Here is a 15511-nt window from a genome sequence, read left to right as displayed (position 1 = left end):
AACACCACAGCATCATCTTGCGTCACCAGGAGGTAGAGGCTAAACTGGCTTATAATTGGTTTGGGGCAATTCATTGTAATAACTGTTTGCCTGGACAGTGCATCGTCTGGTGGAATGAGCAGATGGTTTTAATCATGACTTTCCTACAGTGAGTGTGTATTGAACTGTCCTTCTGCTTTTCTAGGGACCCCCAGGACCCGTTGGAAGTCAAGGACCTGTGGGCCAGCCTGGACTGCCAGTATGTTATGAAAACTCAGAATGCAGCATATAAATAAATACATATCATTGTATAATAAGTTGGTTTAGGTTGTGCAGTGTTAACAATGCTGTATATTTCAGGGTGCAGATGGTGATCCAGGTCCTCGTGGGCAGCAAGGCATGAATGGGGCGAAAGGAGATGAAGGATCCAGAGGCTTTAAGGGGGCATCAGGTCCTTCTGGACTACAGGTAAAAATTATCAATCAATTCCAGAACTGACTGTATCTCCATTGGCTCATCTCTGATGTCACATTTATACTTTAGTTTATGTCTGTTTCCATTTCATGCCTGATACTGCGTTGATCACTATATCTGCATTTGTAGGGAATGCCAGGACCACCAGGGGAGAAAGGAGAGAGCGGGCATGTTGGCTCAATGGTGAGTACTGCTCAGCAATCCCAGCACATACAACACTCATCTCAAGTCCACTGCTATGGTCCAGTGTCAGTCTCAAGTCTGTTCTCAACACCACTTTTCTGACACTTTGTTTCATGATTATTATGACTTTGACGTGTCTTGGTCTTGCCTGATATTGGATATCGACTCCTCACTTTTCTTCATTTTCACCCCAATATCAAAAGCAGTTTAATGGATCTTTTTTTGAAGATCAAACATATGCATGCATTCATTAGTAGAAAAACTATTAATTATTTATTGGGAATATTTAGGGTATAATGAAGAGCTTCTGCAAGTACTGTAGATTTACATTTCTGTTTATGGTTTGGAAACTCTTTTATATTGTAAAGACATGTAGCCTACACCAATATTATAATGATACAGCCATTCGAAGTATACCATAACACATTGAGTACAAGTAAGTTACTGTAAGTGTAATTATGTTGCTCAATACCTGATAATGCAGCCCAAATAACAGAGAGTTCGCTATGAGTGCGACAACTACTACTGTCAGTAGAAAAACATTTTTAATGCAATCCGATTGTATTATTGAATGTATATCATATTGTCTTCATATGAGAGAAATATACATTAATAAAGGAATTTCATGGTTAATTATTATTTCTTAAGATGAGGAAATGGTATTTTTGTAGTACTATTATATTATTATTATTATAACATATTATAGAAACAAAATGCTGTTAATGAGTCATAGAAAAGTGTAGAGGATAACTTTTGGATAACTACTGGTTTTAAGATTGTATCTGACCCATTGTTTCCCAGATTATTGTAAGTACAGTATTGTAAAGGTTCAAGGTGTCAGCAGTCTGTGAACTATAGCTGGTACACAGACAACCCACCACAGCGTTTTAAAACTTTAGTTAGTGCCACCTGGTGCCAGCTGTGCTGATTCTACTGCTGTGTGTCAAACTCGTGAACCAACCTTTTCCTCTGCCGATAATCATTAACGTTCACCACCCTCAAACTACAGGCCCTTGTTTGGTCTCAATGACATTTAGACCCCAGTTGTACAAAGAGGTGTTGACTGGTCTTTGGGTAAAGCCCGTCATGGTTTTGCACTTAGACCAGTCTAGTGTGAGACTGTTGCACAAAAATTAAGATAGATTAACTGAAATCAAGAAACTATTCTGCTCCCAGACTACAGTATACGAGCTAAGAGCTGCGTTTCCATTGTAATAGACTTGACAACTCTTGATAACTGACAATTAGCCTCACCTGTTGAGGAACTGAGGAAAACATCTAAACAGCTAAATTTGTGGTTGGCCAAGAATAGGCATTTTTCAAAGCAGACCATTTGACTTGTCATAACAGGAAAAGTACAGGTGTAACTAACATTGCTGATGGTTCTGCTCCAGGTAAGTATCCTAATAAGCCATGCCAGTGAGCCAGCATGCACAATGTCAGGGCCCTGGAAATGGTACATCTAAGTTAAATGCAGCCATTATTAAAGTTATAATTCATATAGTACAGACATATCACAATCATGACATAATGACACTGTTAACAACTGAACAATGCTTTGTGGACTGTGTTAGTCAAAGCGATTTGCTCTGCTAAGCAGTTGTCCTTAGCAGTTAACTTTATGCAAACCATATTACTATGGCATATAACATACTGTGTTATTATGCTGGCTATGAAAAAATACAGTCTTAGGTTAAAAAAACACTCTCCAGTCAACTGCTTTCTTAATTCTGTTCCTCATATCTCTACTGTATGTCTGCTGGTATCGGGTACATCTTTCCATTATCTTATAGAATGATATCCATAATAATGATGGTGAAAAGAAACAAAGCGCTTTAAACCTATAACAATCTCAACACATTATGTCAATGTATGATGCATCTTCAAGGAGTGTGAATGAAGAAATCAGACCATGAAGAATGAAGACCATGACTTCATGTGCAAGAAAGACGAGCCCAGAGAATGAAGAGGTGGTCCTGTATGTAAAAGAAAGAAAAAGATTAAAAAAAAAGAAAAAGAGAGAGAGTGACAGAAAGGAGGCAGTGGAGCAATGGAGTGGAAGGAAGAGGTGGGGTGCTGATTGTGAGCAGGAAGATGGTGTGACAGCTGCTAATCAGATTAGCCACAGCCTTGGCTGTCTAATGAGCATCCTCCTTTGTGACAGTCATCTCACAACGCTGTCAACCATGTACACACGCTCAACAAGATTCTCCATAGCCCCTCTTCTCCACAGCCAGATTAGGGAGGGAATGCATCAGAATGAAACCAAAACAAAAGAGAGAGAGAGAGAGAGAGAGAGAGAGAGAGAGAAAAGGAGGAGAGGAGAGATGCTGAAGACTCAGTGGGGAAGTTTCATTCATGTGTGAGCGTTGCGGATCACAGAATTCTCCCCTCTAATGCTCAAGTATCTCTCCGCCAGAAGGATATGTGTTTCCTCTAGTCCCACACGGTCTCTCTCTGGGCAGATTGTCTGTCTTTCTTTCTGAGTGTCTTTACAACACAGGGCTCCCTCCAAGACATCAGAGCGATTTAGAGCACAGCTCAACATCAACTCAACTGAAACTGAAGCCGAGCACAGTTAGGATTAATTGCTTGCCGCTTTCTTGAGCTGCACAGAAGAGTCAAATCACATGCCATCACTGTGACTGAGAGAATATGGTCTTGCACATCACAGGCTAGAGATTTCTTATTAATAAGAGAGAATATAAGAGAGGCTGGAGGGGGGGGGGGGGGGTCATCATATCGAGGGTAATGACCTGTCTGGACGTCTTCATCATGTCACTACGATAATGATCATAGATACTGGGGCCACTGCATAAGCAATCCACCATGGGCTGACTTCTTACTCTCATTTAATTTAGGAGGCACCAGCCAACCCCTGGCTCACATTCAGTTTGTATTTGTGTGTGTGTTTTATTGATGCAGTATTTCCTTACTGTCTGCACTGAGATCCTAATGAAAACATTTAATTTTTCTCTCCACAGGGGCCTCCAGGACAGCATGGCCCACGAGGACCTCAGGGGCCCATTGGTGGAGAGGTACAGTGTGGCATGATTTTTTTCTTTACTCCTTTTTTTAATCATATGTAAGCATGAATATAGTGATATATTACAGAGACAGTTCCATTGAAGGAGGACTCTATACACAAACAGGTACTCCAGAGTAAGTAAAAGGAGAATTTCCCTGTGGGGCACAATTCAGGCTTTATTGCAATTTATATCAATAAGCTGTTCATATTCGTCTTCATACCACAATTGTAAATATTCCTATATATCTTGCTCAAAACATTATTCCCAGCAAAAACACTTCAAATGAACATACAAAAATTGCAAAAATCAGTATTAAATTAGTTCAAACAATAAATGCACCAGCAAGGTCCATTTCATATGGTAATGCTAATGCTAATCAGCATAACCAAATATTATCCTGTCTCATAATGAATACATGTAGATCATTTTTGCCTTTAGCCTGGTATTCTCGCATTTTTAAGATAATTCATTGAGGTTTGAAAATATATGTTCTTGATTTGTTTCTTGTTTTTAAATTGTATCATTGAAGCCAAATCATTAATTTTGTTAAGTGAATGTTTGTATTTTAAAAGTTTTCCAAAATCTGACAAATGCAATTCTGAAATTACACACAACCTGTATATTGGAGTTCTGATGTTTTCAAGTGATGGTAGCTGCATTCCTTTGTGAGTCATAAACAAAACATGATGGTGTGTCAGCTTTGGCATCAAGAAGACTTCCATTCAATACACAGTATTATCTAAATTTCAAACTGAACAGTAGCTTCTCCTCTAACAACACAGATACTTTATATTATCTCTTCATTTGAACACTCCCTGCCACAGACCTTCCACTGCTTTTGAAACTTGAATTATTAAATAGTATTGGGATATAATCCCTGGGAGAGAGTTATATTTACTGCTCTATGAATCATTAAGAAGTATTAGACTATCATCCCTGAGAGGCAGTTATATTTATCTCTAGTAATGGCCGTCTCTCTACAGCCTCTCGCACTGGTCAATTATTCAGCAGTAAGATGCAGAAATCTGTATGAGCCACACTAGTGCTTCATCACAGGAAGCACTGAAATTCAGCCATGCAGAGATGGTGGGATTCATAAATGGATTGATACAGAAATAGTGGAAGAGAGCAAAATGGAATGGGATGGCATGTGAGGAAAGCAGTTGACAGCAGGAGCTCAGTAGTAGTGCGTGGCTGTACGCAGCTCTCATGTTTGTGCACTCTACCGAACACATGCTTTTACTGGGTTCGTCTCAAGACACAAAGCACAATACACTGACATACATGCGTGCACACTAACACGCATGCACATACACATGCACAAGCAAACAAACAAACTGATTGAGAGAGGGGAAATAGCATCCACTTTACTGTGTGACTCAGACACTATCCACACAGAAAACCTGACACTCAATGTTTTTCCTTGTGTTGTGATAATTCTGTTCCAGTTTCAGCATTCCGTGAGCAGAAGTGCTGACAAACCCTTAAAAAAAAATATTGCACCAGAACCTGATTTTCAAAAATCAAATGAATATTTCAAACTTGCCCTTGTTTTATGATATTTTGGTTCAAGCTGTTCTCTCTCCTCCTGCCACAGGGCCCACCTGGATTACTTGGTGGAGTTGGTCAGCCTGGACTTGTTGGAGAGAAGGTCAGCATTTCCCTTTAGCAACTACACAGCATGTACCTGTGCGCATACAGTAGAATGGTGGTGGTTTATGTGTGTGGACTTGTGCTTGTGTGTGTGTGTTGTGTTTTTATATCGCCTAATGTTCCATCTCTACCAGGGTGAGGACGGAGAAGCTGGAGACCCCGGGTCAGTTGGAGAGCATGGCATTAGTGTGAGTCATGTTGCCTCCATCTCTCTTTCCTGTCTTGCTCAACCTTGTCCTTTCTTCACTATCTCTCTTCGCCCCTTCATTGATTGTCATTTCATATGCTGGTGTCCCAGGGTGCTAAAGGCGATGTGGGGGAGAAGGGTGACTCTGGCCTTCCCGGTGCAGCTGGGCCTCCAGGACCCAGAGGAACACCAGGGGAGGACGGACCCAAAGGCAACCTTGTGAGTCTTTGTCTCTCTGGATCAGTGACTTTTTCTTGCTCTGGTTGTCAGGTCAGTCAGTCTGTTAATGTCATGCCATGCATATGATGGTTTTTAACTCACTGTTTTTGCCCATAGGGCCCTATTGGATTCCCCGGAGATTCAGGACCCCCTGGAGAACCTGGCGTGAATGTGAGTATTATTGTTATTATTGTTTTATGATTCATTTGTCATTAACGTATTGTTTGGTAATTTCTTCTACATTACATTTTTCATCCAGGGAGTAGATGGTGGACTGGGGCCTAAAGGAGACAATGGAGAATCTGGCAAAGCAGTAAGCCGTGATTTATTTATTTTTTTTCACTTAGTGTGACATATTGAGGTTTTGCTTCTTCATCATAATGGCAGGGCTTTCTTATGAGTGTTTTTGGACTAGGTGGGAATGTGTTTCTGTTTTAACTTTAGTCCTTTTTCTATTTTCTGCAGGGTCCTCCAGGAGCCTCTGGAGAGCCAGGTCCTACAGGACCTCCTGGCCGGAGGGTGAGCTTAGCATATTGTATATGTTTTTGTGCATGCATGTGTATGTAGCTACGTATGTGTTTGTTTGAAGTTAATAGCTATTGTCATCATCTCAGCAACATTGTTTTTCTCAACCCCAGGGTCATATAGGTGCTGCAGGAAAAGAAGGGAAGCAAGGCATGAAGGGAGCCAAGGTAAGGATAATGACTGACACTGAGCTCTGTGGTTGTATATGGTGCCTTCCAACAAATCCTGATCTAATTTGCTCCTAATGTCTTGCTATCTATGTTTGTCCCTCTGCTCTGTAGGGGACGACAGGATCCCAGGGTCCAGTGGGGAAGACAGGCCCAGTGGGACCACAAGGGCAGCCAGGGAGGTCTGGCCCAGAAGGTCTCCGAGGCATCCCAGGCCCCGCGGTCAGTGCACAATGTAAAATGGTGTTTTAACATTAGTCTGACACTGTTAAAATGGTAGTCACACTGAAAATCATCAGAATGTTTGTATTTGCGTTTAATCAGTGCTTCAGCATACTGTAAGATGATCTCTATTAATTCATGTGTTTATTTTCTAGGGTGAGCAAGGGTTAAATGGGCCACCAGGACAAACTGGACCACCAGGACCAATTGTAAGAGCCTTATATTTTAGTTATCGGAGCCTACCAAATCAGAAGGGGGATTTGGGACATTTATAATAATAAACAAGGATTCAAACCCAACACAACCAAACCATATGTCATATAGTCTACAGCTTTGGCCAACTAATACATCTGACATTGTTAACAGGGGCCACCAGGACTTCCAGGATTGAAAGGAGACCCTGGAACGAAGGGAGATAAAGTGAGTGTTGACAGAGAAAACACTCTGCACCAGTCTAAACCCTGGGAAGCAATGGTCATGAACCATGTCTCTGTCTGCAGGGTCACGGTGGGTTGATCGGTCTAATTGGCCCCCCAGGAGAACCTGGTGAGAAGGGAGACAGAGGCCTCCCAGGGAACCAGGGTACACAAGGGCCTAAAGGAGATGAGGTGCATATGGTTATAATATGATGCATCTGATACACTTCTACACAAAGGAAGTTCAGCTCACTAACAAGCCATGCTTGTCCTTTTATCTAGGGTGTGGCCGGCCCACCTGGTCCCACTGGCCCACTGGGACCACCTGGCCTGTCAGTAAGTGACGTAGTTGTTCCAAAATATATATGCTTTTCTATGATCAATTCTCAGCTACCATACATGATAAGTCCTTTGATTTCGGGTGTTCGGCCCAATACATTTTCTCAGTCACAACATGCAGATACTGAATGTAGAGATGAATGTTTTCATCTCTACTTTTTCAGTAAACAATCTTTATATATGAATGTATCAACCTATTCGAATACTATTGTCCATCCTTTTAAGTTGAAAGGCTCCTTCACTGACTGATGCCCAAAGCAATAAGAGATGCATGAAAAGTGTACATTATTGCTACATTATTATTAATAAAAAATAATCTGCCTTCTTCTTACAGTGGAGTGTTGAAACCTGTGTATACGTTTTTTGGTGATATATGTCTGGAAACCAATTTATGTAGAAGCTGCATATCAAAATTGTTAATAGTATAACCAGACAGTAGTTTGAAATTGTCCAAAAAACTGCCCATATGAAGTTTGTATTTGTGGTCTGCTGCATCTTGTTAATGTAGATGTCATTAGGATTTGTCATTTGTATCAGGAATGCATCTTGTAAGCCATCCTTTTGCAAAGATTCTGCAGGTATAAAACAATACACATATGAGAAGAACAGAAAGGCAATAAGGCTCTTAGATGTTGTCTGAAACTCAATGAATACTTATTGAAATGTCATATAAGATTTGGATCTCAAGGATTTAGCGGATGATGTCATCTGCAAAGAGCTAAGAACCGGTTCTATCCAGAGACAGTCCTGTTATTATTCATTGTTACTCAGTTGTGAAAGTAATAATTTTGACCATAACCTGCCCTGTCGCTAAACAGGTGCCTGATTTTCCAGTGAACAGCTGATTAGTATTTTACAGTTCTTACCTGAGTAATTAGATTGAGAGTTTTCTAAGCTTTAATAGCTTTTATCCTTTTACTGCTTACTTACTCCTCGTCCCCACTCTTAGGGTGCAGCTGGCGAGAAAGGTTCGAAGGGAGAAATGGTGAGTCCAGTAATCTGTCTTATTTATACATTGCCATTTCTGTACTCACACCTCAGCTTGGTTAGCAGCTGCTGGGAACATATGCTGGGGAAAAGAGAGAAAAAGTGTTAGTTGGCTTAAATGCACCATGCTTCATAATCATAATGCTCTACTGTGTTTACTGCATGTCTTTGGAACTAAAAGCCTGCTGTACAGCCACGCTTGTCTTGTGTGTGATTTTTCCATTGGGTCTTTTTAATAGGATTTGGTTCTGGTGTGTGTGATGTTATGAAAACCACTATAGTGTGTCTTGAGAGCCAAGGCTTTGACCACAGAGTGCTGATGCACACAGCTGGATAATCCTATAAAGCAGCAGCAATATCTGCCTGGATGAAGCTGGGATTTAGGCAAGTGGTGTGAGAGAGGCTCCAGGTGAGACATGATTGACACAAAGTTTGGTCCTCTTCTATTCTCTAGGGTGCCGTTGGTCCCAGAGGAGATGCAGGCCCTGCTGGCCCCCCAGGACCCCCAGTGAGTACCACCAATGATCCACATCATGGCCTTCTCAGTGCCAGCTTTATCGTCTTCCTTTCCCTTTCACCTCTTGCTCACCTCTCTGTACTACCTCCAGGGACCGCCTGCGACAATGGTTCAGCCCCTGCCTATCAGGGAGGGCAGGCGGAAGAGACGAAGGCATTCCAATCGGGCGGGAGGAGCAGCCCCATCCAGGGAGGAGGATGTGGATCTGGATATGGAGGAGTTCCTCCAGGGAGATCAGCCTCTGGAGGATGCTGAGGGAATGGAAGAAGTCTTTGCCACCCTATCTTCCATGAAAACAGAAGTGGAGGTGATGAGGAGGCCCCTGGGAACCTTTGAGAGCCCTGCCCGGACCTGCAAAGAGCTCATGATGGTCCAACCTGACTACAAAGATGGTTAGCAAAGACATTGCTTCATAATTGATGCCTATTTCACCACCTTAAAAGTTGTATCCAAGAAAAACTAGTCCAGGAAAAACTGGAAACATTTAAAATATGCACACATCATCTAACATACACCCTTTTTAAGTCAAATGCTGTTTATCATTTCGCCAGCTGCATGTTATCATCTTGTTACTCTAGATGTGTTCATTATACCAACATCTGGTGTTTGATTGATGTCCTTTCTCTGTGCACTTTGTAGGAGACTACTGGATTGATCCTAACCAGGGCTGTCACCGAGACTCCATCAAGGTCTACTGTAACTTCACAGCTGATGGAGAGACATGTCTCTACCCTGACAAGAGGATTGAGATGGTAAGTCTCCAATCTCTTGTTGTCAGCCTTTACAAAGCCGACCTCGTCATATTACATAAGAGCACAAATCACTCCCTGTATCCCTTGAGTAAAATTTTACTCACTGTCCTCCCTCTCTTCCTCTGTGTGTCTAGGTGAAATTAGCAGCGTGGAACAAAGAGAAGCCAGGAAGCTGGTACAGCCAGTACAGGAAAGGCAAGCAGGTACAAAAAAAAAAAAACCTCTTCCATTTCCTATCATTAATCTTAGCTGGCTCCAAATGCCAGGCAGTCTTTTTCAGCTAAATTACTCTGTTTGAATGATATTCATGCATATGATTGATGTGCAAGCATTTGTATGAGTGTGTTCACATAAATGTGTAGGCATGCATGTGTATGTCCATCCATGTGCACATGGCGGGATGTGAATGTTTTTTGTTTATTCGTAAATCTGCACATTGTATAATTTGGCATTAATTTATCAAACCATGTGTAACGATAGAGCTGATTTGATATTGCCAGCAGATGATTTCAGCAGTCAGGATGACTCACACAAAGCCATTGGCAGCTCTGTCTCATTGACTAACGTTCAGGGCAGCATGCTCAGAGCATTGGACTTTCATGTGCACTTGAACAGAGGTCTCATATCCTCTCAGATAATCACAGAGCTGCCAGCACAATTGCAATTCACTGACTTTCTTACACTTTCCTTAATTTCCTTACTTCCTACTTTACTTTCCCTGTCTGTTCTGATTCTGAAGAGAAGTCGCCGTAACTTTTTCACCCTTCCTTACATAAACTCCTTCATCAGCACAAGATGGGAGATTTGTAATTTCGGTGATGGAATTAAAATTAGAAGTCATATTTGTCTGACAGATTATAGGCTCAGACGTTTCTTCATCTCTTTGAGAGAAAACCTGTTTTTGTGTATTTTTTCCTCATTCAGTGAGATTGTGTGTTATTTAAGGGAAATGCTGTTTTAAACTTGTGGCTATAGTACATATTATATTTCTCTGCCTAAGTAGTACACTAATGCCTATGTATCTGTGTCATCCAGTTCTCCTACAATGACAGGGATGGGAACCCTGTACATGTGGTTCAGTTGACCTTCCTGAAACTACTGAGTGCCACGGCCAAGCAGAGCTTCACCTATACCTGCCAGAACTCGGCAGGCTGGTTTGACAGCACCTCCCGCTCCTACCAGCGTGCCCTCCGCTTCCGGGGCAGCAATTACGAGGAGCTGACGCATGCCAAAAGCCCCTTCATCAATGCAGTACATGATGGATGCCAGGTCAGTGCAGGGACATGTCAGGGAAAGGGACTAGTTGGACAAATAAAAATTAGCCTTAATGAAACTAATGTGTATATGAATTGTGTTGCTGTGGTCAGCTGGTGCTTGATTTAATAAGTGGGTAGCCATCAAATCACTGACTTGAATAGGGATTTAGGCCAGAGAGTGGGGAGAGCTAGTTAGTCAAATGAAAATTCTAATAATGGCTTGAATTTCTCTCTTTCAGTTCCGCAAAGGTCAGGAAAGGACTGTACTAGAGATTGACTCCCCCTCGGCAGAGCTGCTCCCCATTAAAGATGTGGCTCCAGCAGACTTTGGCAACAGCAACCAGAAGTTTGGATTCCAAGTTGGACGAGTATGCTTCAATGGTTAACATCTTGCCAACAACAAACAAAAGAAAAAAAGACCTTGAAAGTTACTGAAAGTTTTCAGTAGAAGAAACTGAACTTTTACCGCTGCCCCAAGCAATATTTATTATATTATGTTCCTGTATGTGGTGGGTTTGTGGTATATTATTTAAGACTCTTCAACAGCCAATGAAATAGGTTCTATGGCTTTGCAACAATAAGAAGAATGTCAAGAAAGAGGACATGCAACAGTGGGAACAAAGTACATTTACCAAAGGGAAATATTCCAGTTAGATATATTTAATTTTAAGTATTTTTGTGTGTTTTTCTCACACTGTTTGAGTGCCCTGTAATTGATATTCTAGAATTATGAGGATTGCACCACTTGGTGATGACCACTCATAAACAAGACAGATCTGCCCGGTCACGGAAAGGAACAGTCTGTCATTCTGCGGTATGGGTCAGGGTCAAGTCGGACTTGTCAGACCATATATGAACTTATTGCTACTTTATGTTTTACAAAGACTGCGAATGAATACATCAGAGATGTTGTCATACTCATTTGCATGCTCAGATTTCACTGTAATGACAGTTGCATAGCAGTTGTGAAATAGCCTAGCATATTAATTCCACACAAGCACAGTAATTAATTTCCTGTGTGCAGGAATGATAAATTGTCCTTTTTACCCTTCAACTGCAGTTTTCTCAGTGAATTACCTTGATTAGTATTCCAATAGCATAGCTAGTTATTGAACCCGTCACTTACTTGAACGAATAAGGTTGTTTCCTTTATTGGACTGCTTCCCTCCATGGGCTTGATAATAAGCTTTTTGAGCCCTCCATGTTTCCAAGGACTACAGTACTGTATTATGTCAGATTAACATCCTTTCTACTGTGGTATATACTTGCCATGACATACCTCAGCAGCTAGGTTGGGGATATTTCAGGGCAAGAATTAAGAGCATGCTGATTAAAATGTTCTCTAGTCTTAACTGCAGTCCTTAATACCAAAAGACGTTTCACGCATCTCTTGAAAGCATTTTATTTTATGCTGACATAACCTGTTTTCACTTTTCCACCCTACTCAGAGGTTTTTGAGGTTTTGTTCATATGTTGAAATTTCAACAGAATATGTTGCTGTTCATTTGACATGATTTGCTCTTCAGTGGTGCTAAAGATGATTCTGTTTTTTATGTGTCACTGTGTTTGTGTGTCTCTGTGGGCAGGATTATAGGACTGGGGGGGGGGGTTATTGCTCGTTCAGCATGGAACACACTCAGAGGCTGGGGGACTAGTCTACTGTGTTTTTTGCACATCTTCTGGCTGATTGTGCCAATTTCACAGGGCCAGTGAAAGGAGTTTAGGGACTGATCAGAGCAATGTCGTTGATCGCTTTAAAGGGGAAATCCACTCTTAAATTGAATTTACATTGTGCTGTTCCACTGATTTTAGATTGTAAACCTAAACTAGAAATTGCAGCGTCAAGACTGGAGTTAATGATGTCATCAGGTAACGTTTTGAGAAGTTGATCCATTGTAGATTTTTTTTATGTTTCTTTGAAATTCCCTTTTAAAATTGCAGAGCTGTGAATCAGAAATTGTCCTCACATCCCAGTAAAAACACCATGGGTGCTGTTATAGTGCCAGGTTATTCCATTATTCACTGTCTGTGGAGCAGCTCCAGGATTTGTTTTTAGATGACATTATTACTACAGTCTGTCTCTGCATGTCAGCTTAAACAGAGACTTCTCCAAATTAACCAATTGAGTTGTGAAATATTACAGAAATGACATGCGTGTGAATTCGATTTAATGTTGATTTTCCCTTTAGCAAGTTAAATTTCTTAATGCTCTGCCTATGTACCTCCTCCAACTCAAACAGTAGACTCTGTATCCAGCATGTAATAATTATATAATAATTTTGCAATTCACTCCTGCTGTTCTATTTGTTTTATAGCATTTAAACATTCCAGTAATTAACTCCTCTCCTCCTGTCCCATCCTGCGCTATCCCTCCTGTGTATAGTGTTTTTTGTACTAATTTTATATACTGTACAGTTATTCTGAGGACTTTATGAGCAGTAATCTGTTGCCTGAATGAAAAACAAATGAATTTGTCAAAAATTGATGTGTGAATAAAAACAAACAAGGAATCAACCTGATTTCTTTTTCCTCTCCAGACTCCACAGGCAGGTTAGAACAATATCCATAAGAGCATGTGGCTGTCTGCAATGTCCAGTCAGAGTGTAATAGACAAACAAGGCTCTGCAACATTCACTCAACAAGCTTAAAGCATCCCCACACAGCTGATGTAATCAACTCTGATTTGCTCCCCAGTTCATATATTTCAATTAGCCCTGTTTCAGTTCTCAAGAGGGAAGGTGAGGAAGAGACAGAGGCAAGGAAGGATGGATGGTGAGAACAAGAGAAGGGGTCAGTAATGAAATGGCTGAGGATAAGAAATACAGCCATGGAAATTTGGTCTGTTTGGTGGAGGAAGCAAGAGCTGTGCTGTTGGATATTTATGTCAGACAGACAAAAAGGAGACAAAAAGAAATGATAGAAGTCCTAATGACTATTTTGAGTCTGACTTTGTGTGTACAACAATTTCATCGCACCCCTTTCTTATGCTGCCTCTGTCTGTCTGCCTACTTATCTCTGTTGCTACCACAAACACACACAATAATTGCTTTTTGGTCCATTCACGCATATACAATACACACACATATACCCACGCATACACACTCTAAAGCCTGTTTTCTTGCACACATTAAAGTGTTCATACCCACTGGGGCCCATTGTTCAAGGTTAGCGTCAATGGCAGAATAAAGGTTACCATGTTATTTTTTTCTCCTTTCTGCTCTCTTCCACTCAATTGAATTTTTACCACACTAAGCTCTTGACCAGGAAAGGTCAACTGTTGCCACTACCTCAGAATAATGATCAAGCAAAAGAGCAGTGTGACTATCAATATGGTATTTCCACGGTACTATGCCCTTTCCCCTTGCTTACATTCCACCCTCTAGTGCCCACCATTCCTGTGACATTGTGTCTCCAACATCTTGTATTTTTTCTGCTGAGAGCTGAACCTTTGTTAGATAGCATCACTGCAGTGCTATACAAGTATTTTCTCTGTTAAGAGCTGGAAATCTTTATGATAGACTAATATGCAAGACTAAACCCACCAGAATTGAGCTGTCAAATGTGACAATAATTTGGAAAACATGGTTACACAGTCTCTCCACTGCACAGAGATAAATCAGCTTGAGCAAACCATTGAGAAGAGCCCTTCATCCAGCTGATCCTGTGACCAATACTACAAAAACTACAAAATATAATACTGCATGGTAGCTTATCATGTAAGTATCTGTCTTTTTGAATAATAATTATTTTGCATACCATTAGCACCCAAAACACTTGGCCTTTATAAATTGCTCTTTCCAGACAAGATGTTTTTTTCATCTATTATTATGATTCCTTTCTTCCTTGAATCAGAATCAGAATCAGAAATACTTTATTGATCCCCGTAGGGAAACTCTTTGTTACAGTAGCTTGCCTTTACGTCAGTGCACACAGGAGAAGTACTAGAAAACGATATGATACACTATAAACACTATAAAACAGATCAGAAAATAAATTAAGTATCAGGTCGGTATAAGTATAAGGTAAACTAAGTGTCGAGTACCAAGTGGGTTTACTGGTTGATGATGAAAGTACAGTATAAAATACAGTGTCACCAAATATGTAATAAGTAATAGTAATAAGCGGAGGTGCATGTACTGTCGAGAGTAATAGAGGTATATAATATCAATAACAATAAATAAGAAAAACTAACATGGGAAAACTAATATTGCACGGGAGTAGTACACAGAATATTGCACAATTATTATTAATTATGGCGGAGATGTAATGCTCAATGTCCAGTTTAGTGACCTAGGGTCAAACAGACTAACGCTTAGAGGGAGGAGTTAAATAGTTTGATGGCCACAGGCAGGAATGACTTCCTGTGGCGATCTGTGGTGCTTTTTGGTGGGATAAGTCTTCCGCTGAAGGTACTCCTTTGCTTGACCAGCACGTCATGGAGCGGGTGGGAGACACTGTCCAAGATGCCGTGTAGTTTGGCCAGCATCCTCCTCTCTGACACCACTGCCAGAGAGTCCAGCTCCACCCCCACAGTGTCACTGGCCTTACGGATCAGTTTGTTGAGCCTGTTTGCGTCCGCTACCTTTAACCTGCTGCCCCAGCATGC

At 41.1% G+C, this 15511-nt stretch overlaps 1 protein-coding gene across 7 annotated transcripts in view; it reads left to right on the top strand.

Moving 5' to 3' along the window:
- The window catches only part of col5a3a (collagen, type V, alpha 3a), a 50768-nt gene extending 37349 nt beyond the window's left edge, over positions 1-13419 (top strand). For all 7 annotated transcript variants that reach the window (XM_044180664.1, XM_044180661.1, XM_044180659.1 and 4 more), the window contains 23 exons: positions 185-238; positions 340-447; positions 583-636; positions 3621-3674; positions 5263-5316; positions 5453-5506; positions 5617-5724; positions 5842-5895; positions 5984-6037; positions 6190-6243; positions 6363-6416; positions 6531-6638; positions 6794-6847; positions 7005-7058; positions 7139-7246; positions 7337-7390; positions 8343-8378; positions 8835-8888; positions 8989-9289; positions 9537-9649; positions 9784-9852; positions 10685-10918; positions 11145-13419. In XM_044180664.1, coding sequence (XP_044036599.1) covers positions 185-238; positions 340-447; positions 583-636; positions 3621-3674; positions 5263-5316; positions 5453-5506; positions 5617-5724; positions 5842-5895; positions 5984-6037; positions 6190-6243; positions 6363-6416; positions 6531-6638; positions 6794-6847; positions 7005-7058; positions 7139-7246; positions 7337-7390; positions 8343-8378; positions 8835-8888; positions 8989-9289; positions 9537-9649; positions 9784-9852; positions 10685-10918; positions 11145-11291 — 2034 coding nt within the window. In that variant the 3' untranslated portion in view covers positions 11292-13419. The remainder of the gene's footprint in view (positions 1-184; positions 239-339; positions 448-582; positions 637-3620; positions 3675-5262; positions 5317-5452; positions 5507-5616; positions 5725-5841; positions 5896-5983; positions 6038-6189; positions 6244-6362; positions 6417-6530; positions 6639-6793; positions 6848-7004; positions 7059-7138; positions 7247-7336; positions 7391-8342; positions 8379-8834; positions 8889-8988; positions 9290-9536; positions 9650-9783; positions 9853-10684; positions 10919-11144) is intronic.
- The last annotated feature ends 2092 nt before the right edge of the window (positions 13420-15511 follow it).

This window comes from Siniperca chuatsi, linkage group LG21 (genome assembly GCF_020085105.1).
Source record: "Siniperca chuatsi isolate FFG_IHB_CAS linkage group LG21, ASM2008510v1, whole genome shotgun sequence".
Taxonomy (NCBI): Eukaryota; Metazoa; Chordata; class Actinopteri; order Centrarchiformes; family Sinipercidae; genus Siniperca; species Siniperca chuatsi.
Note: the sequence above shows the minus strand (reverse complement) of the source record. Positions and strands in the feature narration are given on the sequence as shown.